The 27,503-nt window shown below is 43.9% G+C and overlaps 1 protein-coding gene across 2 annotated transcripts in view; it reads right to left on the bottom strand.

Moving 5' to 3' along the window:
- Positions 1-608: 608 nt before the first annotated feature.
- The window catches only part of rgs4 (regulator of G protein signaling 4), a 57,300-nt gene continuing 30,405 nt past the window's right edge, over positions 609-27,503 (bottom strand). The window contains exons 2-6 of one of the 2 annotated variants that reach the window (XM_079506295.1): positions 7,736-8,028; positions 6,443-6,547; positions 4,203-4,267; positions 1,965-2,131; positions 609-1,411 (exon numbers count right to left, since the gene is read on the bottom strand). In XM_079506295.1, the coding sequence (XP_079362421.1) occupies positions 1,187-1,411; positions 1,965-2,131; positions 4,203-4,267; positions 6,443-6,547; positions 7,736-7,779 (606 nt within the window). In that variant the 5' untranslated portion in view covers positions 7,780-8,028 and the 3' untranslated portion in view covers positions 609-1,186. The remainder of the gene's footprint in view (positions 1,412-1,964; positions 2,132-4,202; positions 4,268-6,442; positions 6,548-7,735; positions 8,029-27,503) is intronic. The other variant, XM_079506296.1, reaches the window with a different exon arrangement.

Raw genomic sequence — 27,503 nt, 5'->3', positions numbered from 1 at the left:
CCATCATGACATGTCATTATGTGGAAAGTCTACTTTGTAATGGTTCAGACTAGGGCATTCACTTCTAGTCATTTTTACTAATTGACTAGTTTACTAGTCGACTAGTTGTTTAACTACCTATTATGTAAAAAAAAAAAAAAAATGGAAATAAAAATGTGTACATTTAAAAACTGTGTACATTGGTGACTATAACTATAATCTACCTGATCTTGAGGCCTACACAATCGAGAAAAAAAAACGAAAAAACAAACAAACTTTCTTTTCTTATCAACTAGTACCAACAAGGTCGACTAGTGGATTTACTAGTCGACCACTAGTTGAATAGTCGACTAGTTGCTTAATGCCCTAGTTCAGACGATGCATAACATGTTGTTCGACTGACATGATTCGACAATGCCAATTAACATCGACACATACAGTATTGTAACAGACAAAAACATTTTCCTAATACAGTATATCTGTATATTCTCTCTGTCTCTCTGCGTGTGTGTGTGTGTGTGTGTGTGTGTGTGTGTGTGTGTTATAGATACCCACTCTGATACCCATAAAGGTGAATTTCTGCAGCATACAAGATTGTATTATTATTATTATTATTATTAATGTTTTACTTTTTTTTCATTGTTTTAAGATTTATTTCAGATAGGACAGGGCAGAGAGAGGAAATACACGCGAGACAAGACAGGTCGTCAATTCTAACTCTCCTTAAGATCACATGATCTGTAGACCAACTACAGGAACACCACGACAGCTACGACACACACACTGGATGCACTAGGATGGCTTTAAACAACGGCTTGCTTTCAAAATGGCATGACGGCAAAAAGATAACGGCTAATTTATACTTTGCCACATGACCTTTTGGATGTGTAAATGCTGCTCGACTGAAAAAGCACAGACATTTATTCCAGTTGAAATAGCACCATTCACTGAAATAGCACCATTCACAATAGCATTTGAGAGGGCCAGATAACCTTAATGTTAAACCACGATACGAGACAGCGGGGAGCTCTCATTGTGCATCACATTCACATGGATTGTTGTCCTTAAAGCAAGTTTAGATTCATTTTCTTTACAACACATTGGTCATAGAGCAAATAAACATATCCTGTTGCCTTTCTAAAATATCTACCATCTCACTAACATACACATTTTCCATCTGTTGCATGTCATAGCCTGGTCTGTCTTATTAGGCTCCATCGGTCAATGCCTCCCTCTTATCTACAAAGTGTCTTTTCTTCCTCTCCTGACTGGTCAGAGACAGTTCCTGGATCAGTTTGGAGTTGAGGAAGCGCCTGTATGAGTCTTTCTCCATCAAGGTGTAGATTTTACTCTGAGCCTCGTCAAAACAAGATGGATCAGCATTCTCAAGATTCTGCCTAGTCTCGTCTCTGGTCACAGCGTCCAGATTTACCTTCAAAGACACAGGGATACAGGTTTAGATGATTCACAAAATGTATATAAGAATGGGCAAACAGTTGCAAATCTTCATGCCAAATGTGCTTGAAGTAAATCCAGGACATAATCACCATAGCCATACGCCAAAAATAATGAAATGTAACAAAAATGAAGAACAGCATTTTAGAGTTTGTGTGGAACATGGTCATTATCGGACTCATGTTTGACAAAAGCTGAGATTTAATGTGCAAACTATCACTACTATACACTATAAGTGTAGATCAACTTTGGCTATTCCACTTCTGGGGGAAAGCTGGAAAAGTATTTTCAGTATTTATTCAGGGCAGCCAAGTGTTGTTCAGGCAGCCAAAAATGTGTCCTTAGCACACCATTCATATCGAATCCAAAGCCTTCAAAACTAGAAGATTATGTGCTGAACGATTGATTATGTTACTGCCACATTTATAGCAGTACCTTGTAAATACAGTGTAACACCGGCTCAGAATGAAGCCATTATTCTTATTAATCAGTACCGTAAGCTAGTAGTGGTTAATAGATGTTCTGCTTACCTCATTCGGTGCCTCTACTGCAACAAACTGCTGATAGATCTGCTTGGCTCTTTCTCCCATGCTGTCACAAGCAGGGTTCTTCTTGTATTCCTGGCAAACCTTCCAGAACTCCACGTTTTCCTCGCTAAATTCTGACCTCAGGAATTTGGTGAAGACCACACAACCGCCTGGCAGAGAGGGAAACAAAGGATGACACCGTTAACGAAATGGTTAAGAGATACACGTATTTGATGGATGATTTCTTTATCCAGAGGTCGATATACAGTAGAGGACCACAGGAGGAAATAGCTCGACGGGATGGAGCACAATCCAGCACAACGGAGCACAAGCTTGCCGATCAGCTATTTTCGGGGCCGCCGGACCCAGCAGTCTTTATTTACTGGAGATGCGGTGTAACGACATGGATTTCAAAACAAATTAGTTCAAAAAGCAAAAGGCAATTCTCTCCTGAATGCTGCCTTTTCCGGTATATGGCATGGAAAGGAGAGGAGGGGCATTTGCATTTCTTTCACCATAGTAAATGCTGCAGGGCAGTTGTTCTACAGACGGGGTAAAAGGGGCAGGGGCCGAACTTAGCCCCCTTTGATGTCTATGTGTGCACGTGCCTGTGCCTGGTAATGACGCCGATGTAAATAAGCAAAGGACGACAGGGACGGATGAGGGGGAAGTTAACGGTAGTTTTGGGAAGAGCGGGGGGGGGGTAAGACATCACAGTGTCGGGGATCAGTGGCGGAGGCTTCGGAATGCACCAGGTCAAGGCCCAGCCGGTTCTCATGAGGCCGTTGCTCCCACTTTGTGTCAACAGCCCCCAATGCTCATGGGGACTGTCTGACATGCACGCACGCACGCACGCACACACACACACAACGTTGCAGTTGGCCTTTAGGGGCCACCGATGCAGTGTCTCCAGACACGTAGGATGCATCCTAGTATGAGAACGCATGAGTGTCTACGCGTCTGTGCGTGCGTGCGTGTGTGCGTGCGCGCGTGCGTGTGTGCGTGCGTTGAATTAGCATGTGTTTGTACTGTATGTGGTCCAGCCAAGTCTCCATTACTTCCTATTAGCGTCATGAATAAGATCCCAGTGCATGAGAAGGTCCATTATTACCCAAGAGACCAAATAGGGATGCAAATTTAAAGGAATTGTCATCAATATTGTTACCTGACAAATATGCATTAGTTAATACAATAGATAACATGAAAGCTAAGTATCTTATGACATACAGAATACAAAATGTAAAAATCACAGCTTATAGGCATTTTAAGCTCCCGGCAGTTATCGTGGAGGCCATCTTGAAAATGATGCCTTTCCAGAGGTAATTGTTTCCTAAGTTTTTGTATGTTATTTGGCATACCCAATAGTAACGGAATCCATTGAAAAATATCTTCTATCAATTATTTGGGGTTTCAACCATATACTGACCTGTCTAGAATTGGATTCATTGCAAACCGACCACTAGGGGGGCAAGACCATGCCAAAAATCTAAAAGTAGTCTATAAGTGCACGATTTTTTACATTATTCCTTCCCAGCAATTATGTAAGGGTAATGTCTGGCTAGGTGGTCATTGTTGGGAGATAATTATAGCCAGACATTAACCCGCTTATTACACGGCTACTTAATACAAAAATTAATAAATTGTATTTCCTTGCTTACGGTAATGAAAGTATTGCCCCACAGAGGCAACGAGTCGCCTCAGAAACAAGAAAGTGAGTGTTGATCAAATGGAATAAATTTCGGGTAGAGCATCGTCTATTTCTTGAAAGCATGTTGTTTAGTTAAATGACATTGTGTGCTAGTTTACATGGCATGTCATGTTGGGTACAGCATAAAATCCAAGCAGTGCAGCGGCTGCAGCCACAGGCATGGTGACCATAGTGCCTGTGCTTAGCCATCACAATAAATTTAAATGACAAAATCAGACAACAAACTGACGGGAATTTTAAAGACGTAGGGAAATGAAAAACACGTGTTTATGTAATTCTTTGGCTTTTTTTTCCTCCTTCCCCCCCCCCCCCCCTTCCATTCCATGGGTAACCCAATGTATACAGTAAAGTGTGTTGACCACATATATAATTGCATAACATCCGGCCGTAGCCAGATTGGACCAGTGTTTAGCTCGTGGTCCACTTTGATAGATAAGCACACCGCCGCTACGAGCAACTTTGGGGCTTTTAGTGGAGCTCATAAAAACGTTGAGTCTATTTGAACAGGTGGAGTGTGTCAGCGGGACACTTACTTTCACTGTTCAGCAGGTGGTTGAAGGACTGCTTCCATTTCTCCACGTCAGCTGCCAGATGAACTCTAAAAGAAAAACAGAGAACATAAAACGGGTTATGGAATGGAAAGTGACAGTGGTCTTTTTAAATTGCATGGCAACGTGTGCATGCAACTGAAAGTACAATAGAGCACGCACATCCACTCACTGAACACCTGGTACCGGGCCCAGTTTATAACAGAAAGGCTCCGCACACTGGAATAAGCTCCAAGGCTTCAAAATATTTATTACGGTTCCTTACACCATCGTGTCCACTATGTGTAAGGAACCTTAAAGGGGCATTCCACTCATTTTCAACATTTGACTATGTCATTAATATACCTTTGTATACGAGCTGTTGTGTGGAAATAATAAAAAGTCCCCCCATTCTGTGTTTCCTAGAACTGGAGGTCTGAAAAAAATCATTAACATATCATCAAGATGTGATGTTAATGCTTTTTTATCATTCTTTTTTATCATTCTTTACCAGAATGGGGGGACTTTTTTTTTATTATTTCCACACAACACCTCTAAGGTATATTAATGACATAGTAAAATGTTGAAAATGAGTGGTATTTCCCTTTAATATATATATATTAAATATATATATATATATATATATATATTTATTTATTTTTTTAAAGCTTTGGAGCTTATTCCAGTGATCATTGGCAATCCCAGTGTTGTGCAACTGCACACATGTGTGTGGGACTGTCTGTCTATCCACGGTGTGTACTGTACAGTACCTGCAAAATACACTGTGCTGTACAATGTACCTGCACATCAGGTCAGTTTAACAGACAATTGCATCTTACTGTTATACACAGAAAAAAACAAAAACATCTGTAGTATTATTGTCAGCTACCGACTGCAGGGAATGTCAGCCTAGACACCATAATATAATTAATGATGAACTAAACCTATTTCGTGAACTGACATATATATTTTTTAAATGTTTTTTTGTGGCTTTCGCCTTTATTTTATATATTTTATGGAGGGACAGACAGTAGGCTGACAGGAAATGGGGGAGAGAGATGGGGGGGAAGACATGCAGTGAGGGCTGTCGGGATCGGAAGTCGAGCCCGCGGCACACTGCCAGACTGGATTAACCAGCCAAGGTGCCTGGACCACTGAGCCATGGCCCAGGCCCTGACTTATAATATTACTCAATATGATATAACAGTAATAATGTAATGCATGATAATATGTATACAGTATCGTGTTGGGCATGTTGTAAACAGGAGGATGGATAACGTTGCTGCTTAGTACATGTGGTTATTATGGGATGAAGTGATTACTGATGATTATCTCTACTGTAATAACTACAGTAGGTAGAGGGGGGTTCTTTGTTGAAAGGCTGGAAGGCTAATCCGTCCGTTGCGGCAGTTTATCTGCTCAGAGGGAACAATAAAAGCTTTCTCCTCTGTACAGATCCCGAGGACTGTCATAACCTTTCCATTCTGAAATAACCTAATGCTGAAAATAAACTTAATGGCCGTAATTGGACACTTAGTCGATGCTCTAGTTCAATTAAAACAAAGGGCATATTGTATTGATCGAATCTGGTCCCACATCCATTGCCTGTTAATTAACTCAAGTATGGATCTTTGCCCTAAAAGAGTTGTTAATGGCTTTAGCATTTGTGTATGTTTCTTTTCCAATATTAGGATATGAGATTACATGATCTGTAAAGTTGTAGTTCTGTGCCTGATGCCACACTGTTTCTATGCATTAAGATCCTCAGAATGTAATTGCCAGCGGCGGTGGCTCAGGGGTAGAGTGGCCGGATGGTAACCGCAAGGTTGCCAGTTCGTTGCCCAGGCTCCCCCAGAGTTTAGTGTCGAAGTGTCCTTGAGCAAGACTCTGAACCCCTAATTGCTCCCGATGTGCAGGTTGGTGCCTTGCATGGTTTCCGCCACCATCGGTGTATGAATGTGTGTGTGAATGGGTGAATGTAATCTATGTAAAGCGCCTTGGATAAAGGCACTGTATAAATGCACCCTTTACCATTTACCAGTTTTAGAGTCTTACTTCATTAATTTGTAACTGGGAATGTAATGTACACTCTCTCAGAGTTAAATATAAGAAACACTAAACGACTACATCATATTATTATGTAATGCGGGTGTGTTAACTGCACCACAGGACGAAGAGTTGCAAATGAAATCTGAACAGACCATAACAGATGAAGGAAAAAGGAGGTGTTGTTTGTTTCCGCTAACCTCTTTTCAGCCTTTGTTGAGCCTTTGCTCAGCGTCTTCTTATCATCTCCGTGTGCTTCAGGTTTCTGCAGCAAGAAGCCAATCTTGTGCTTGATGTCTTTGGCACTGTGAGAGATCAGCAGATAAATCCAGTTAGACGTGTGAACTGAAATAGAGGCTTAGTGCATGTGAGAGATCAGCAGATACATCCAGTTATACGCGTGAACTGCAATAGAGGCTTAGTGCATGTTAGAGACTACGTGAGAACTGCACTAGAGGCTTAGTGCATGTTAGAGACTACGTGAGAACTGCACTAGAGGCTTAGAACTACGTGAGAACAAACTGAACACGTTGCTGAAAGGCGATGGCATGCAGGGACATATTGTCAGAAGCGCTCCGCAAACAAAAGGAAGATTGGCTGGAACCAAACAATGCGTTTTAACCCATTTTGACCTGAGATCAGATTCTAAAAATGTCTTCTACATCCTGACAGTTTTCTGAAAAAGCTATGTTTCTATGTCAGTCGTTCTTCGACTTTTCAAAAATAGCAGACCTACAAGCTCGTAGCAAGTATGAACTTGTAGATCTGCTATTTTTCAATAGCTAAAGCATAACATAATGCTAACACCAAAAGGGGTTCTCGCCCAAAAATGGGTTAAGGGGTTTATTAATAAATAACTCATTGAAGGTGCTCAAACTCATAGCAAAAGTAACCGCTGTGAACAAAGAAAAATGCAAACGTAACCACCGTGAACAAAGAAGAATACAGTAAATCAAATAAAGCAAAATAAAGCGGAAGAAGTGGTCAACAAGGGGTTGACCCCCCCCCCCCCCCGTCTCTCTCTCCCCACCCCCCAGCAGGTGAACAGGTGGTGCATTTTTTAGGTAACCTACGCCCGTCAATCAATCTTCCCCATAACACCAGTGACAGCGCATTCATTAACCAAATAAACCTAATCAACATAACCAAAAAGAAACATTACAATAAACCAATGCATGGCTCCTACAATGCATGTGCAAACGCAATCTAATCAATGAGATTAGATAGATATAGAATAGAATAACTATGGTGTATAGATTCTAGATTCTTTAAGAAGTGACATTATTATTCTCTTATTATCACCAATGAAGAGTTAACCCAGTATTTGTAACCGTCAAACATTTGATTACAAAACGGAGAATGACCAACACTCATAGAATCAATCTATAATCTCTACATTTAACATCACTGATTATTATGCAAATGTCCCATGATTTAATCAGAGATCTAAAAGGCTATAGGCAATCTTTAAAGACAACCAAAACAAGTCTTACCTTTTCAAGCATGTTGCCGGGAGTGCTGCTAATCCTTTGCACATGGTTGGACTACAGATCCAGGATCCAATGGACAGCAAAGATATTATATATTACACAAAAACTGGTTGACAGGAACAATAATAATATGGGTGGTGGTTGATTACAGGCTTGTACTACAATCTTCTTAGTCAGTGAGATGATGATGTGTAGACTCTCCGCCCACCCAAAGAGTGGTTTTATATATATCAGTCCTCCGACTCAAGTGAAGTCTAGCGTCCAATCACACCAGCCCTTTCATTTTTGTGTGTAGCCTATGTGCGAAAGAGAAAAATACAGAGAGGGAGAGAGAGAGAGCGAGGGGGGGGGGTGTTGTTGTCATCTTCTGTTGGGGGAAATGTACTGCAGGCAGGAGAGTACTGTGTCTTTCCACTCAATGAGAGAATTGATCTAGAATCATCTTTGTAACAACATTATACTCTGAGTCAGACATATACGTTACGTACTCCGAGTCTGACTAAGACTTTCCAAAGGTGGTTATATTTTATAGTCCAAGTCTAATGGCGATCATTTGTGAGCTCACAAAATGTCAAAGTTTAAGGTTAACCGTTGTTGAATTCTGTAGGACAATCGTATAGCCGAACGACTCAACATCGGGCACCGCGCTGATGACATTGGTCATAACGTCCATAGACTTGACCACACACGTCACGGGCGGAACATACAAAGCAAGACATTGGAGGGGTTAGCGGCCTAGCGCCTCTCAAAAAAATACACACACAGGATATCCATCTGGTACAGTACATGGGGTTCGATATAAGGTGCATCAACATAGCAATTATCGTGTAATGACTGTACATGGTATTAGTCTGACATGAAGAGTGGCAGTGGCTCAGGGGTATAGTGGCCGGTAGTACGGCCAGATGGGAAGTTCAATACCGGGCTCCCCCAGAGTTAGTGTCAAAGTGTCCTTGAGAGTGTCCAGATCTACAAGCTCATAGCGCGGCACTGAGTGCCACGCTATGAGCTTATAGATCGGTCAGGTATTTTTTTTAAATCGTGTAAATGTGGCACAAACCTTTGAATATATATTCTTTCAGAGCAAACGCTTTTAACTCAAATCTTTGCTTCTGGGAGGTCCCTGGAACAACATATTTTCAGATGGGGGTCGGCACTTGGCGGCCAATTACATATCATCTTTGGGGTCCTTGAAATATGAAATATTAAGCACCACTGATATAGAAACGGGTATTTCAGAAAACTGTCAGGATTTAAAAGACATTCTTTACATTTCGAATTTAATAATAATATATAATAATAATATCAGATTCAACGCGTTGTACTCAAGATTAAGGTGCAGAGAGAGTGACAGGGCATGGTCAGGTCAGGTTCAAAGCAAACCACACAGTTCACAAAAAGGAAGCTTTCACTGGTACAATTCCATATGGTAAAACAAAAACAAAACAGGGAGAGGGAAAAGTCCATGGCCAGTCAGCTCTACGTAGCCAGGCTCACCAGTACAATTCCTGCCTGTGAAACGGAGATGCACTGTTTTGGGATAAACTATACCCTAAAGCAAGAACACGCGAAGACAGACGATCTCCCCTTACGTCTGCACTGTTGACCTCGTAGGGGCTTGAAGAGGGTGGAAACAATTCAGAAATGTAAAAAAAAAACACCCCACACCCGTGTGAAGTAAGTGGTGCAACTCCGTGTGGGCGTCCCCGGGAGGGGGGTCCCCGGAACTTCCAGACCCCGCAGGAACGCACACGGCCAGGGTGCCGGCCCGGTTACGGTGAGCCGCCCCGCGTCCGAAACAGTTAAGAAATGACAGAGTTACTGTCTGGTGGTCCCCGGGGGGTCCCCGGAACTTCCAGATCCGCAGGAACGCGCCTAGGGTGCGGGTCCGGTTATGGCGAGCCGCCACGCGTCCGAAACGGTTGAGAAATGACAGCGTTACCGTGTGGGGGTCTCTCTACTGTACTGTACTGTACTGTACTGTACTGTACTGTACTGTACTGTACTGTACTGTACTGTACTGTACTGTCACATCCAAAATCATCATATATACAGTTAATATGTGTGTTTGTGTTAGGCTGCGCAACAGTGACACTTGTGAAAACCAACCAAACGCTATTTTCGTGCTCAGACAGACCCAGCCAGCCAGCCAGGGACTAGCCTGGGGTCCGGGAGATACACAGCTGCGCGACGTGAGACTTATTAATTAGAGCGACAGAGAGAGAGAGGCGTGTGTGTGTCAATTTAAGGTGCAGAAGATCAGAAATCAGCAGAGAGTGATCAACATTTGCGCTACTCTATGCCGAATTGAAGTGGACTGGTCCCAGACTTTTTTTTTTTTTTAAACGTCTGGGTTTCCGAGGCTAGCCAGGGACAGACCCAGCCAGAGACACACACAAAGCTCCGTAATGAAGTCGTTGCACCACTTAAAAATGGTGCACTGCATGACATTCCACATTTTGGTGGCATAATAGTAAAATGAATTAATCCACATGTTTGTGCTGAATCAGTGGAGTTCCCTCTGGTTTTGTCACTCTATTGAAGTAGTTAAACTGGTAATGGTAACAACTGATGAGTGCAATGCAACCAGTGTTGTTTTTGGCAGCAAATTTTGATTTTAGTTTTAGTCGTAGTCTTTTGAATAGTTTTAATTTAGTTTTAGTCACATTTTAGTTACCTGGAATGTTTTAGTGTTAGTCTAGTTTTAGTCGACTAAATCTACAGTTCGTTTAGTCGACTAAAATGTATTTTGGAAGGCCTTGATGCTGTTGTAATGACTGTTTTTACACTTGCTGAAAATAGCCGATCTACAAGCTCACAACGCGTCGCGCTGCGACGCGTTGTGAGCTTGTAGATCTGCTATTTTCAGCATGCAACCAAGTATAAAATGACTTGTACTGAATATCTTGTCCACTAGTCCCTTCCTAACATTTTAGTTTTTATCTGTTGACGAAATTGTCAATCCATTTAGTCTTAGTTTTAGTCCTCATAGCTTAGTTTTCATTTAGTTTCCATTTAGTTTTCGTCAGTGAAAAAAGGTAGTCGACGAACATTTTTCGTCTTAGTTTTAGTTGACGAAAACAACACTGAATGCAACCCAACAACCCAACAAGGCCACTTGCCTCCACATTTCTCAGGGACTAGCTCAGCCTCCTCCACTGCTCCGATCATAACCCACATAATAAACCTCTCCTTCAAACAGGGACAGGTCCTTCAAGATTTTGAACTTGCAAAAGTAACCCCCCTGCACAAGAAAGAAATTAGACCTCGGCAACTACCGCCCTATTTCTATTCACTCTCGATCTCAAAAGTGATGGAAAAAATAGTCTATGAATTCCAATCTGGCTTCAGAACGTCCCACTCCACTGACACATGCCTTCTCTATTTGAATGACCACATCAAACATGAGGTGGATACTGGCAAATACTGTGGCATGGTCATGCTGGACCTCCAAAAGGCTTTTGACACTGTAAACCACTTAGCTTTTAGCTTATTAATCATACTGATTAATAAGCTAAAAGCTATTGGTTTTGATAGCACATCAGTGAGCTGGATGCAATCCTACCTGGAGGGGAGAGAACAGATGGCGGAGGTGAACGGAACACTGTCCCCCCCCCCCCCCCCTTACCAACAGCCGTTAAGAAATGTGAATCCCTAGACTCCTTCAAAACCGCTTTCAAAGAGAACTTACGGGCGGCTGAAATTCAAAACTAGCCCCTGTAAAAATATTCAAGTCCCCCCTCCCCCTATTTTTCTATACTGTACACGTTTTCCCTTTTTTTCTAACTGTGTATGATGATTTCCTTTTTTTGCACATGAGTGTATATGTGTATGTCTTCAAATGTTCTGATAAATTGAAAAGTATTTTTCTGGTTTTCTCTTTATAATTTTTATCCCACGATTTTGCAACCCATTTTTTCACCCGTGTCAATTATCTAATGTGATCCTGGGCTCTACACACCCTCCGCCAACCTAGTCCCCATATATGGGGGACACATTGGGGAGAGCAACGGACTTGAACTCATGCTTACTTCATGCCTGAGTGTCCAAGTTGCTCCTTTACACCTGACAGGGGGGAGTTTCCCTGGTTGGACTGGTTTATCCTCTTAGCAGATTGTATTGGCCTGTACTTTCCTTGAACTGTACCCATTCTACAAACTGTTAATAACAATTTCAATCAATCAGTTTGACAGGTACATGGGCACTGGTCCCTGGAGGATCTTGAAAACCAGGCCCATTGCAAGTTGCTGTACTCTCTCGACCCTGAGCCATCACACTCTAGCATAATGAGCAGGCGTTAGGCGAGTCCTAGCTGTGAGCTCTCGTGATTCGTTTGTTTTGAGAGGCCTGTACATTATTATTGTGTTTGTTTACAAAGACCCCCATTCAATTCAATTAATTAAAACTATAATCATAAATTAGGATTCTAGAACAGCCATTTGACACGCAGCTTGTTCACTCGCAATGACACTGGTCAACGGTCTGCACCTTAAACTTACAAAAACGATGAGTAAAAGTACAAGCCAACACCAACTCTGCATTCCTGGATCGCTGACCTGCTGTCCGTCCATGTTACATCAAGCGCCATTCGCAGCATTCTTGTGTAGACGCCATGCAGGGCATTTTCCTATTGTGGAGTGAGTGTCCATATGTCTCTGCAGCACTTGTTTTTACCCCACGATTTTTGTAACCCATTTTTTTCACCCAAGTCTCAATTGTCTATGTACTCATGGGCGCTATACACTCCCTCTGCCAACCTGGTGAGAGCAACGGACTGACCTCATGCTTCCTTCTATGCATGAGGAGTCCAAGGCGGCGTGGACTTATTTTCACCTGCTGGGGGGTGGGGGAGTTTCCCCGGTTGGTCGTAGCGCGTGGAGGAACACAGTTCCTTTCCCCTCCATCAGGCGCCGCCTGCCTGGCCAAGGGGGAGGCAGTTTTAGCGAAAATGATTACTGCATGTTTTTTTAGGGCATTTACCCTATAGGGTACACAGGGAGAACCGATACGGCAGTACTGATTACTTACTGTATCCACAAACAGCCGCCTCTTGAGGTCATCTACCATTTTACATTTCCAGACAGAATCGGACCCATTCACCGAACATGTTTTGGATGACACGTTTCACTTATATCCATGTAATCAATCTCAATCTCCCTCTCCCCCTCTCTCTCTCATGTATGACCTCACATCTGAGCCCATAAGCTCCCTGCATAGACCCTCTCCTTTAATCTCCATTCCAAGAATCAGGCCAGATTCCTTCCTGGCTGATCTAAGAGCAGTGTAGCTGAACCAGACACACATTCCTACCTCTCTGCAGTTTAGCAGGAGAACCACATGTTGGCATTTACGCCCTGGAAGGGTGCCACACAACCCACCTATAACCTGATGATCTTACACACACACACACACATGGGCACATGGGCACTAGGACAACGAAATAATGTGTGTTCTATCAAAATGGATTCATAAAAATGTCTGATATGCCTTGAAGAAGGCATTTTATATGTTGAAACGTTATCTTTCCCGTGGTCAGCCCCTCCCCACTATTGGCTATTGTTTTTTGTCTAAATGTCTAACAACCAAGAACCTAGCATCTGTCTAACAGTAGAAATTCTGTACAGTAAAGCCATGAGTATACAGTACACTATAGAGTGCTATATGTCTACATAAACATTCTACCTAAATGACGTATGTCTTTGCATACGCCTGTAAGGTCGTCAAGGTTATAGGGTTGCTATGGGCTAAGATGGAGTCTGAAGAGGTGGGTTTTCAGCAACATTATAAAGCATGACATCTTAAGAGCAAAATGTCATTAGCACTCAATGTACCTTCTGCTGTACAGGAAATGACCTGGGGCGGGGGGGCATAGCAAAATGTCCTTGGAGAGAAAATACAGTTTGAGTCATAGAGACTATGGAACGAACGAACGAACGAACGAGCACACACACACACACACACACACACACACACACACACACACACACACACACACACACACACACACACACACACACACACACACACACACACACACACACACACACACACACACACACACACACACACACACACACACACACACACACACACAAGTTCTTTTTTGCACATGTGTAGTGTACACTACATCTAATCAGACATTTCAGCCTAATGGGATTTCAGTCCTTTTCACTTTGATCAAGACTGCATTTTTCACACAGCATTGTGTGTGGGGGTAAGTGTGTGCCTGCGTGTGTGCGTACGTGCGCGGAATGTGCTTCACTGATTGGCTGAGCACAGAATGTGATGTATGATGATGTATGATGATAAGAGCGCCCCTCGCTGTGAGTGTGATTTGTATTGGCCCGGACGGTTTAGCTCAACCGTCTGGGCACCTAGGCTGCTGAGCCAGCCTGACGGCGTGCCGCGGGTTCGACTCCTGATCCCGACGGCCTTTGCCGCGTGTCTCCCCCCCCCCCCCCCCCCCCCCCCCCCCATCTCTCTCCCCATTTCCTGTCAGTCTACTTTAAAAAAAAACTATCAATAAAGGCAGAAAAAGCCAAAAAGAAATATCTTAAAAATAAAAGTGTGATTTTTATTTATTTTATAGTTTCATTAGCTACTGTGCCAGATGTCTTTACTGATGTACAGTAGGTGGTCTTGCAGTTTGTTTGTTTTTTTCTTAACCCATTTTGATCAGATTCTAAAAATGTCTTCTACATCCTGACAGTTTTCTGAAAAAGCTGTCAGTCGTTCTTCGATTTTTCAAAAATAGCAGACCTACAAGCTCGTAGCGCGCCACTCGGTGGCGCGCTATGAGCTTGTAGATCTGCTATTTTTCAATAGCTAAAGCATAACATAATGCTAACACCAAAAATGGGTTAAATGTACTACTGTACTGGTTCTAGGTAGTCTTTTAAAGGGCAACTTTAGTTTTTTTCAACCACGGTTCATGTTTAGGTTGTTATTAGAGAAAGTAAAAGATGAGTGTTCATTTTTTTTCATTTGCTGCTTTCTTTCGTTTTAGCGATTTTAGCTATTTTTGACAGGGGGGGGGCGGGGGCATTCGAACATGGTGCTAAATACGTCTTTTTTTTTTTACAAAATATTATGGCGATTTCTTTTTTTATTATTTACTATAGTCCTACTAGACCCCAGGAAATTACATCTGGCCACAAAAGATCACAGGATCTACTGAATGTGAAGGTAGCCTACTGGGGGGGAAGCCACACTTATAGGCTCAATATGTCAGTTTGACACATTGACCATTGACCAGTGCCTCCGCTCCATTACGCAGCTATGTGTGTCCCCGTATGTATGCGTGTCCCTATATATATATATATATATATGTGTGTCCCTGTGTCCGAGCACGCGGGAAGGCGCGCCAGAACAGGGCCGGCCCCCTGGGCGTGTTCTTTCTCATCTCGTTAGTTATGTCTGTCTTTCAAACAAGGTACTATTCTGTGATCTGAATTCCCAGCAAATACAAATAAAACTCACTCTTTGTATCACTTCTTATTGCCGAACTTTGATAGATGCTAAAGTAACTACAAGGATGCTGGTTTGATCATTTACCCTGCTGTCATCTGTTGGCTCATGTCGCTTACTCTGATCTTTGGTCACTTTATTTAACTTAAAACCAAAGTGATTATTTGAAACTTAACTTTATGGTTTATGACTTTGCTATTCTTCAGACAGTTATTTTATTGTTTCTTTGTTAACAAAAAAGCATGGGAATACATCACATAAATGCTTTTTTATGTGATGTATTCCCATGCTTTTTTGTTCTTGCTTAATGTAAGTCGCTTTGGATTAAGAGCATCTGCTAAATGCCTAAATTGTAAATTGTAACTGAGAGACAAGGCGGCTGAACAGCAGCAACAGCAGGATATGGTTGTAAGGAGCAGTGGCGTGCACAGATAGACACTAGGGGGTGCTAGAGCACCCCCTGCCCTTTTGGCAATGTGCCCTTTTGAAAAGAAAAAGAAAAAAAACAAACATTTTTTTCTCTTTTTTTTTTTGATTTTTCAAAAATAGCAGACCTACAAGCTCATAGCGCGCCACTCGGTGGCGCGCTATGAGCTTGTAGATCTGCTATTTTTCAATAGCTAAAGCATAACATAATGCTAACACCAAAAGGGGTTCCCGCCCAAAATGGATTAAGGCAACCGGCCGGTTCCACGCGCTGCACAAGGTGCCCTTTTTTAACTTGAGCACCTGCCCCTCTAAATGTCTGTGCACGCCACTGGTAAGGAGTGTTTTGTTTCAGGAACACCTGCCTGCCTGCCTGATAAAACCTCAGCAGCAGCAATGGCCTTCTCTCAACAGTCTCCTTTCAGCTATAGGGCTCCATGCATACAGTGCCTCATTGTGTCTGAGTACTGGGAGGTACGGAAAAGCCTTTGAATTTGAGGCAGCTCATTTCTGAGGTAAGCTTATATAAGCTTACATAAGCTTTATACGACTAGACTAGAACTAGAAATGTGCAGCTCTCCTCGGAGCACAGATCTGATCTCCACCAGGCCTGGTGGTCGCCATGGCTGTGTGTGTGTGTGTGTGCGTGCGTGTGTGCGTGCGTGCGTGCGTGTGTGTGTGTAGGGGGAGGAGGGGTCTATAGAGGCTAATGTGGCATACGGGTGTAATACATGCTTTTGGCTCTGCGTAGTTTGGAGGTCCTTCGATGTGTGATTCTTTTTTTTTTTTTTGTAAATGGTGCATTTATATAGCCTTTATCCAAGGCGCTTTACATAGATTGTGCATCAATTCACCCATTCACACACACATTCATACACCGATGGCGGCGGAAACCATGCAAGGCACTAGCCAGCACATCGGGAGCAATTTGGGGTTCAGTGTCTTGCTCAAGGACACTTCGACACTAACACTAACTCAAATCAGTCGGACGGATCGGTATGGAATATGACAAATCTGTATGGTGTTATACACCTAGCCTAGGGGAGCCAAGTATACAACAAAAAACAGGGGAGACGCAGTTTTCAAAAACAATATTAATTTATTAAGTAATCAAAAATAAGGAATTAAATCAAATCAAACCAAATCAGGATCAAACAGATGAGGTGTGGAAATCAGTAGTCAGTAGTGTAGTGCGTGTATGAATGAGTGGAAGGTATGAGTGCATGTTGAATGTATTAACAAAGGTGTTGGAGAAGGTGCATAGTGGGAGAAGTGCAAGAGAGCACTGAACACAACAGAGCTGAGAACAGAACTGAGGAAGGGACTGGGGAGACAGGCTTTTATACAGGGCGTCGGCACCCGGGCCCAGGTGCCGCCGCTTGACTGATTGTCATGATCATCAGCGCTGCTCCCCAATCCACTGCAAGAATAAGGAGAACAGAAATTAGAGTAAGCAAAGCAAACCATAAACTAACCAAGTGTACTATAACTATAATATATATAAAGCTACACCAGACCACCTAATATAATTACCATACTATATACCATAATACCATACACCCTAACATATAGTACAATACAGGGGGCCGTCACACCCCCCCCCATAAAGACGGGGTCCCAAGGGGATCACCGGACCACTATTTACATAAACATCCTATCTACCATACTGAACCTCTACTCCAAAGGCCACCATCACCCTGTCACAGGCTTCCACCCCAGCAACCGAATTCAATGAAGCATTTTTAAGAGGTGAAAGACAGCGGCACGAGGAGGACCACTGGAGACGAGTAGGACTAGGACCTCAGTCATGAGGAGCCCGTGACAACGCATCGGCCACCACGTTCTCCGTCCCTTTAACATGACGAATGTCCAAGGTATAGGATTGCAGGAACAGTGACCAACGGATCAACCTCTGGTTTGGACACTGTAGAGAGTTGAGGAAAGTCAAAGGGTTATGGTCTGTATAAATGACAACAGGGGTACTACCACCTACATAAACGTCAAAGTGTTGTAGAGGTAAAATCAAAGCCAATCCCTCTTTTTCAATGACTGAGTAGTTTAGCTGGTAAGAGTTGAATTTCTTGGAATAAAAGCTAACCGGCTTATCTATTCCTAGATTGTCCTCCTGCATGAGTACGGCCCCCGCACCCACATGACTGGCATCCGTGTAGATCGTAAACGGTCTGTCAAAGCGTGGAGCCGACAAAACAGGAGCGGTACACAAGAGTGCTTTAGCCTGCCCAAATGCTTCCTGGCAAGTAGGTGACCAGTCAAACTGTACCTTAGACTTCAGTAGGTTAGTAAGAGGCGCCACAACAGTTGAAAAGTTCCTACAAAAACTACGATAATAACCTATTAGACCCAGAAAGCGCATAAGCTCTTTCTTCGTAGTTGGAACCGGATACTGCTCAACAGCTTGCACTTTAGCCTCAACTGGACGAACTTGGCCCTGCCCAACCACCCGACCCAGGTAGGTTACAGTCGCCTTTGCGAACTCACACTTTGCAAGATTGACCGTGAGCCTTGCCTCCCTCAGGCGACTGAACAGCTCCCGAATGCGCTCCAAATGAACTTCCCAGGTGTCTGAATAGATTACCACGTCATCGAGATATACTGCACACCCTGGCATGTCCCAAATCACTTGATTCATAAGGCGCTGAAAGGTAGCAGGCGCATTACGCAATCCGAACGGCATGACCTTGTAAGAATAAAGACCATTAGGTGTAATAAAGGCGGCTATCTCACGAGCTCTCGCTGACAAAGGCACCTGCCAGTAACCCTTCAGTAAATCAAATTTACTCACGAACTTAGCGGAGCCCACCTGATCAATGCAATCTTCCATTCTAGGAAGTGGGAAAGAGTCGGGTTTAGTGACATTGTTCACTTTACGAAAATCCGAACAAAAACGAAAAGTACGGTCTGGTTTAGGAACCAATATACAAGGTGAGGACCAACTAGACGCACACGGTTCCGCAATACCGTTTGTCAACATGTAGTCAACCTCGGCTTCCAAATATTGACGCTTGTCTGCATTAACCCTGTAGAATCTCTGTTTTATTGGCTTTGCATCGCCAATGTCAATGTCGTGTTCAATTAAATGAGTACAAGTCGGTGTATCACCAAATAGGCTTGGAAACTCTCGGATTACCTCTGCAAGTTCCTCCCGGCCGGTCGCAGGCAAATGAGCCAACATTGTATCAAGACACGCAAGCGATTCTGAATTTTTCAGTCGACCGTGCACCAACGCTGGATCCGGTGTACCCAAACCATCTTCCTCTACCTCCCGACTAGGAGACAACACCGGAACTGCCATGCAAACTGCATGAGCCAAGCCAACCTCTGGCTGCACACACACAACACTGGTGTTTCAGAAGTGCGTGCATAGTACGGCTTAAGCAAGTTCACATGGCAAAGCTGGTTTGGCTTCCTACGTTTAGGCGTTGAAATAATGTAGTTTAGCTCTGAGACCTTTTTTACCACAGTGTGTGGACCAGAAAATTTTGCCTGAAAAGGTGAAGTGACAATGGGGAGCAGGGCTAGCACCTGGTCTCCCGGAGTAAACACCCGGCGCTCGGTTTTAAGATCAAACAACTGTTTCATTTTACCCTGAACTGATGCTAAGTTTTCTTTAGCCATCACCCCAGCTGTGTACAGCCGATGACGAAAACCATTAACATAGTCAATCAAATTTTTGGGAGGCTGTGCCTCTATCCAATCTCCAGACAGTGCCGCCAATGGACCTCTCACTGTATGAGCAAAGACCAGCTCGTTTGGACTGAACCCTGTGCTCTCTTGTGTTACCTCTCTAGTAGCTAGCATCAGCCACGGCAGCCCCTCTTCCCAGTCTTTACCCATCTCAGTGCAGTATGCGCGCAGGATAGCTTTTAACGTTTGGTGAAAACGCTCCAAGGCCCCCTGACTCTGAGCGTGGTATGCAGAGCTTTGATTGTGGCGCACACGCAACTGTTTCAGGACCTGAGAAAACATATGCGAACAGAAGTTCGAACCTTTGTCAGACTGAATGACCTGAGGAACGCCGAAAATAGAGATAAACTGAGACAGAGCACGCACAACTGACCGAGTTGTAATGGTGCGGAGAGGATAAGCGGCAGGGTAGCGAGTTGCCTGGCACATTATCGTTAACAAATAAACTGCTCCCGACCTTGAGGGCGGTAGAGGACCAACACAGTCTATGATTAGATGTTCAAAAGGCTGGCTTATGGCCGGAATGGGGTACAATGGAGCTGGTTTCAACCTCTGATTAGGCTTGTCAGTTAACTGGCATGTATGACATGTTTTAATGAATGTTGCCACATATCTCTTCATACGAGGCCAAAAGAAATGCCTAAGCAGCCTGTCATACGTCTTTCTCACACCAGCATGTCCAGATTCATTGTGTGCTACCTTTAACACTGACTGGCGGAGTTTCTCTGGCAACACAATTTGAAACACAGGTTCACCCACAAACCTTCCATTATGTGGCAGCCATTTTCTCACCAACAAGGAATTCTGCAGAAAATACCCACAAGCACTGTCAAGAATCTCATCCTCTGGTCGCACCAGCGGCACCAGCCCCTTCAGAGACGGGTCCGCCTGCTGCTCTGCCACCAGATCTGAACGTGTTATGGACAGTGGAAAATCAGCAAGAGGTATTGCAAACTTGTCAGACACTTTAGACTTAACTGATTCTTGTGACTCAGAGTTCCCCTTTAACTTAGCCATTGCACGTGTCACCGCACATGCTGAGAAAACCTCTGGAAAGTCACGTTCACTTTTATCCATCCCCCCAGTTAACAAAGGAACAGACGTCACCACTGCCGGTGGAGGAACCGTTGCCCACACCCGAGCACCAACCAGGTCGTTCCCCAGGATCACAGTCACCCCTGGGATCGGCAGCGCTGGGCGCACAGCAAGCTTCGCTTCCCCCTGGAATAATTCACATTTGAGGAAAACATTATGCAAGGAAACCCACAGAATATTCATATCTATGCCACGGATAGGCACCTTGTCACCCGTGTCAGAATCCTGAGTTAAAGGGAGAACACCAGCCTGAATAAATGAGTCAAAAGCACCCGTGTCCCTCAAAATAGTTACTGGCACTTCCCCATTTTGCAGCAAAGCCACAGAGCCTTTCATGATGAACGGGCGGTAAGAATCCAGTGCTGCAACTGACGTATCCTTATTTGGGCCGCAATTAGGTGTAGCACAAGTGGACACCGGACGTGGAGCACCAGCCCCTTTTGGTTGCGAATGTCCTGCAAAATTTTGAGTCCTGGGGTTTCCATTTAACTTAAAACACTCAGACTTCCAATGGCCCCGTTTATGACAGTAATTGCAAACCTTGTCTGGCTCACGCAAATTACCACTGCCATTAGAATGACTTTTAGCTTCAGCAGGAAGAGGTTTATCTGATCGGCCACGAGACTCACTAGCAGTGTTGCCACCGCCCGCTTTAAACTCTCCACGGTGCGTCAAGACAAAATCATCAGCGAGCGCCGCCGCATCTGTTGCGTTGCGCGCTTTCTGCTCGTTGATATACGTCGCCACACGAGGTGGGACAGAGTTTTTGAACTGCTCCAAAATCATTAGATCACATAGCTCATCGAAATCCGTTACCTCCGAGGCGTTATACCAGCGCGTAAAACTCGTAGTCAGATCACGTGCGAATTCTAGATGACTCTGCTTGTCATGTTTCTTCCAATACCTAAAACGCTGGCGATACGCCTCGGGTACGAGCTCGAACGACTTCAGCACCGTTGCCTTGACACGAGCATAATCTTGGCTGTCAGCCACGCTCATTGCCGAATAAACCTCCTGCGCCCTGCCAGTCAAAACGCACTGCAACAACAATGTGCGCGCAGAGTCAGGCCATTTACGCACGTCGGCCATACGCTCAAACATGGCAAAAAATGCCTCTGGATCACGTTCATTAAACTTTGGGACCAACCGTAAATTACCACCTATATCGAAACCCCCTGTGGACTCAGCAGGTTCTGTGGTGGACACTTGTGCAGCAACTGAAATTTTACCGTCCCTTATCAGGTCAAGCCTGTTTTGCTCTACTTGCCATTTAGTTTGTTCAGAGTCATGTTTCATTTTCTCAATCACATATTGCGCATCTAACCTCGCTCTTTCCTGGTCAGCCTGCATCATCATCAACTCTTTTTGTTGTTCAAAAGTTAAACCTGTCCCTGACATCATTACTGTAGGCACCGCCGATGCGGCGTTAAACGGAGGAGGAGACACCTCTGGCTCTGCAAACTCCTTCTTAAACAAATGGTGCCTCAAAACCACAGCTATGGATTCCTTTGTCTTCTTATCATTTGAATCAAGTTTAATCTTATAGTGGTCTGCTATTTTAATTAGTTGGTCTTTGGTGCATTGCATTAACAGGTCCTCAGATGGACCGGCGATAAATGCCTCTAAAGTTACCATCCTGGCTGTGCGCGCTCAAAGATCCCAGCTGGTAGGAAAAAAAACAAAAATACAAGTGCCCCTCTAGCCTATATAATCCCCAAGCTAACTCCACCCGTCTTCATGCCGGTTTGCGGAAGGTACTTATGCACTGAAGGCCACCGCAAAGGCCTAGCTGATACCGAGAGGCAGGGAGGGCAACCAGAAACTGGCGACCCGCATGCACCTCTCAGCTGTGCCCCCGAGACGACCGTGCGTACGCACAGCCGCTACAGCCGCACCTTGCACCTAAACCACCCCCCGGCCTAGACCCAGCGAGCTACTTTCTATTCCCAGAACTAAACGCGCCTACTAGAGACACTCGTATACAAACAAAAACAAAACCAGCCAAGCAAACTATATATATATATTTATACTATAATAATAATAATTATTATATATATATACACATGTTCATCATATGGAAAAATATTTAGTAGTATAGCAAAACATTTTTTGGATAAAACGCGAAATGGCAGAAAATCTATAGTTACGGCGAAATGGCCGTGGTGTAGATGGAGAGCTGGGTCGTGATCCAAGGGAAACAAATGTTGATTGGATGACTTAAAGCAGTGGTTTTCAACCAGTGGTCCTTGAGGGGGTTCCAGGTGGTCTCCAGCTAAATGATGGAGTTGGTAACCAAATGGACCCTTAAACCATTCTGGGCGGGAACCCCTTTTGGTGTTTTAAACATTATGTTATAATTTTTCAAAAGCTAAATTATAACATAATGTTTAAAACACCAAAAGGGGTTCCCGCCCAGAATGGTTTAAGGGTCCATTTGGTCCATCCAGATATGGCTGCCCATGGGTTGCCAGGTATATGAAGATCTTCAGCATCCAGTGAGAACACGTTATTTGTTCCACTTGTTTCTGTTGCTAGTCATGGTTGCCAGTTCCCACCTGATGTCGTGTGGGAGTTCAGACTGATCCAGACGGTACAGAATTACTGCTAGCTTACATAATGTCTTGAGGCTCGGACTGAGGTCTAAGACATGCAGGTAAGTGGATTTTTTTCTTTCTCCAAAGAGGAAGATACGATCTCCCACCATGCAACAGCACATATTATTCATCCTTTGTGGGCGTTTCCCCTTGGGCAGAACCTTCTTCCAGGAGAAGTTCTCTGGAAGGAATTGCCACACATAATTGAGGAGTCTTCCCCTGCATTCACCACCAAATATGTACAGCTCTCCATTGTAGGTATAGGCTGAATGATCACTGCGCCATTCTGGAAGACGCTGTGCAGAAGTGGTGTCGAGCCAGAGGTTGGTCTCTGTGTCAAACACTCTGATGGTGTTGTAGTACCCAAACAGATTCCTCCCCCCACCCCCAAATACAAACATCTTTGTCCCGATGATGGTAGCAGAGTGATATTCTGTAGCATGAAGTGGAGTTCCTCTGGTGTTAATTAAAGTCCAGACCATTGTGGTGGTGTCCAACTTGTAGATGTCATTAGTGCGTTCAGTCTGGGACCTGGTACATCCTCCATGAATATACATGACCGTCCCCAAGACACAGGCTGAGTGGTGCCACCTCCCCTCTGGTACATCCTCCATGAATATACATGACCGTCCCCAAGACACAGGCTGAGTGGTGCCACCTCCCCTCTGGAACGCTCCCAGAAACCTGTGCTTTGAACCATGTGTGGGCGTCGACATCAAATGCATAAAGAGCGTTGCTGAGACCTTGGGTAGTATATTTGTATCCTCCCCAGAGGTAGACCGTATATTCAATCAGCACAGCTGTGTGCCACGCACGCACTGAGGGAACCTCTTTGTGGTGTTCCCCTGTTCCAGATGTCACCGGTGTCACCTTCCTCCAGAATAAAGTCACTGTATTGAAGACGTTAACTTCAATGTGATCTCTTCCCCTCTGGTTTCTGTCTCCTCCAAAGCAGTAGATCTCGTGTCCGACCACCACAGCAGCCTGGTCCTTCCTATGTTCTCCTTTCAGATGTATCGTCCAGTGAAACATTTCACACAGCAGCTCCACCGTCAATGAGTTGACAACTAGTTTACATATGAACTTGTTAGGATGAAGGTAGCTCGGTTTCATCGTTGCAAGTCTCTAACTGATGTTTAGAGTATCGGACAAGGCTTTATAAAGAACAATTGTACGGTTGTGATGTCATTGCATGATTACGTCATATTGTCACGCAATCTGATTGGCCATAGGGCCAGAACAACCTATGTCAGTACTATGACGTCAATCCTCCATATTTGGGCACATGGACGGAGAGAAAGAAACACCGACAGGTAACACCCGGAACCGGACTGTTTCTAAGGAACAAGTGATGGGAGACTAATCAGCAAACACATCGGTATCCGTCGATTCATGTATTTTGATTAATCGGCATCGGCCTGATTAATCAATCGGTCCGATTAATGAATCGGTCTGATTGTCTTTACAGATAAACAAGCCCAAAGTAACTTGTAGGTCTGCTATTTTTGAAAAGTCGTTAAAATGTGGCGCAAATAATTGAATATATATTTCAGAGCGAACATTTTTAACTAAAATATTTGCTTCTGGGGGGTCCCTGGAACTACTTTTGAGATGGGGGTCCGTGGCCCAATAGAGATAATTCTGGGGGTCCTTGACATGAAAAAGGTTGAGCACCACTGACACAGAAACATAGGTTTTTCAGAAAAATGTTTTGATTCAGAAGCCTTTTTTTATTGACCTCAATCCAAAATGGGTTAAAAGATCATTAACTCTTGAGTGTAAAATGAAACCAAATGAACGGTGCGGGTTCATTTGGTTTCATGTTATGCTCTCAAGAGTTACATTATTGTTGATGTAACTCTGCATTACTTAATTTACAAGAAGTCTACACAATTAGAGAATGTAGAAGAATTGTTATTGTTGATCAACGTTTGCCTGTTATCTATTCTCCAGTGGTAACAATATGGAATTGTGGCCAAAATCACATCCAACGACAACAACATATTCTCTAGTTTTCTCCAGATTTCAGTCATTTCCCTCAGAGTGAGAGAGGGGCAGGGCATTGGCTGTATGATTTGCCGATGGCTCATGGCTCCAAAGGTCAGGCAGACAATTATAAAGCAGCGCCTGCCCTTTTGACCGTGCTATCAGCACTAAGACGCACGCCTCACAAAGAGCCTCATTTGACAGGGAATGGCTCCCTGCAAAGTGCCGCGGCCGTGTCTGTGAATCACATCTGCGGCTACACCTCGACACGTCTTCTCGCCTCCTCGCTGATGGGCGACTTAACAGCAGAGCCCCCGTGCACACTCACACACACACACACACACACACACACACACACACACACACACACACACACACACACACACACACACACACACACACACACACACACACACACACACACACACACACACACACACACACACACACACACACACACACACACACACACACACACAGCCTTTTGCTTCATTACAGGTGCAATGGATGGAGCTCCATCACCAGATAGAGTGCCTGTTAACATGACATATGCCTGTCACAGCAGGGATGAGAGGAGAATGACAATGAGAGAGGAGGGGAAAAGTGGCGCTCACTGAGAGATTCATTGAAGCACAAGATAAAGGTTGACATTGAGGGGGAAACCAATTATTTCAGTTTTCTTATTTGGCTCACGATATTCTGAAAAATAACGTTGTGATAATATGTAGCGTGTTTGATTCTCAAAGAAATTCATTTTCATGCGGTACTGAATAGAAAAGGTAAACATTAGGCTTCTTTGAAGACCAAACAACCACGGTATGCTTTGAGAAGTGTTCTCTGTTTCCAAGATAATACTGTCTGGAACAGTTTTATTTAGCCATGTATAATTAAAGATGAAGTGCCACAATTTCTTTTCCAGTTTTACATGTGTCTATGAGGTGACAGTACTGATTAGACATCCTGGAGTCGTTTTTATGTACAACTAGAAAAAGTGCCCTTCTGGGCACAGGTCTCCACCAGGAGGATAGGAGTGTGTGTGATGTTTGGCAAAATGTTTAGGAGTAATATAAACATGTTTTGTGTGTGTGTGTGTGTGTGTGTGTGTGTGTGTGTGTGTGTGTGTGTGTGTGTGTGTGTGTGTGTGTGTGTGTGTGACAAGGCTTGGCCTGTTGTAGCGCCACCATGAGGCTGATTTGAAAACTGTCAAGTGGCATTTCTTCCTCAGCCTAGTAGGAATATGCATGCACAGTTTCACCGCAATCGGACGCTGCGTTGAGTAGTTGTGGCGATTTGTACAAAATGTGTACAAAGTGGGCTACTGCAAACAAACCCGTCTTGATCACATGACTATGGAGAGCATGTGTACCGATGTGCGTGAAATTTGGATAAAATCTGAAGGAGTAATATTAGAAAATGTGTTTTACATATGTCGGCCTCTTGGTGGCGCTATAAAGAGCAGATGTGAAAAATTCCAGGCAAAGGTTTTTCCATGGCCTCTAGGGAGTTGGCATACAAGTTATACACAGATCCGTGCAAATAAAACAACGTTTCGGCTAGTTATAGGAGCGCCACCATGAGGCCGAGTTGAAAATGTTCAAGTGGCATTTCTTCTTCGGCCTAGTGGGAATGTCCGTGCACAATTTCACAGAAATCACACGATGTGTTCATGATTTGCAGCATTTTGTTTGAAACTGAGCACTCCTGCAAACTTTGGAAGCCAATCTTAGCCAATCAGGATGGAGTCTGAAAAATAAAGACCCTTTTCGTTGAATGGCTCTAGAGAGACTGTGTACCAATTTGCGTGATGTTTGGACAAAATCTGTGTACTGTCCAAAAACTTGTTTTGCACAAAGCGGCCTCCTGGTGGCGCTATAAGAGGCATGCCTCGGCTGGAGGTATTGATGAATGAATCCCATGATCCCATTATTCCCTTCCCTTTTTAATACCAGTAGGAAAAGATGTTACGTATAGGTAATCAAAGAGCAAGAGGATGTTACGTATAGGTAATCAAAGAGCATGGTGCAAGAGGATGTTACGTATAGGTAATCAAAGAGCATGGTGCAAGAGGATGTTACGTATAGGTAATCAAAGAGCATGGTGCAAGAGGATGTTACGTATAGGTAATCAAAGAGCATGGTGCAAGAGGATGTTACGTATAGGTAATCAAAGAGCATGGTGCAAGAGGATGCCACACACACCAATGTTACGTATAGGTAATCAAAGAGCATGGTGCAAGAGGATGTTACGTATAGGTAATCAAAGAGCATGGTGCAAGAGGATGCCACACACACCAATGTTACGTATAGGTAATCAAAGAGCATGGTGCAAGAGGATGTTACGTATAGGTAATCAAAGAGCATGGTGCAAGAGGATGTTACGTATAGGTAATCAAAGAGCATGGTGCAAGAGGATGTTACGTATAGGTAATCAAAGAGCATGGTGCAAGAGGATGTTACGTATAGGTAATCAAAGAGCATGGTGCAAGAGGATGCCACACA

This window comes from Electrona antarctica (assembly GCF_951216825.1).
Source record: "Electrona antarctica genome assembly, chromosome: 7".
Lineage (NCBI taxonomy): Eukaryota > Metazoa > Chordata > Actinopteri > Myctophiformes > Myctophidae > Electrona > Electrona antarctica.
This window is presented reverse-complemented; position numbering and strand designations above follow the sequence as displayed.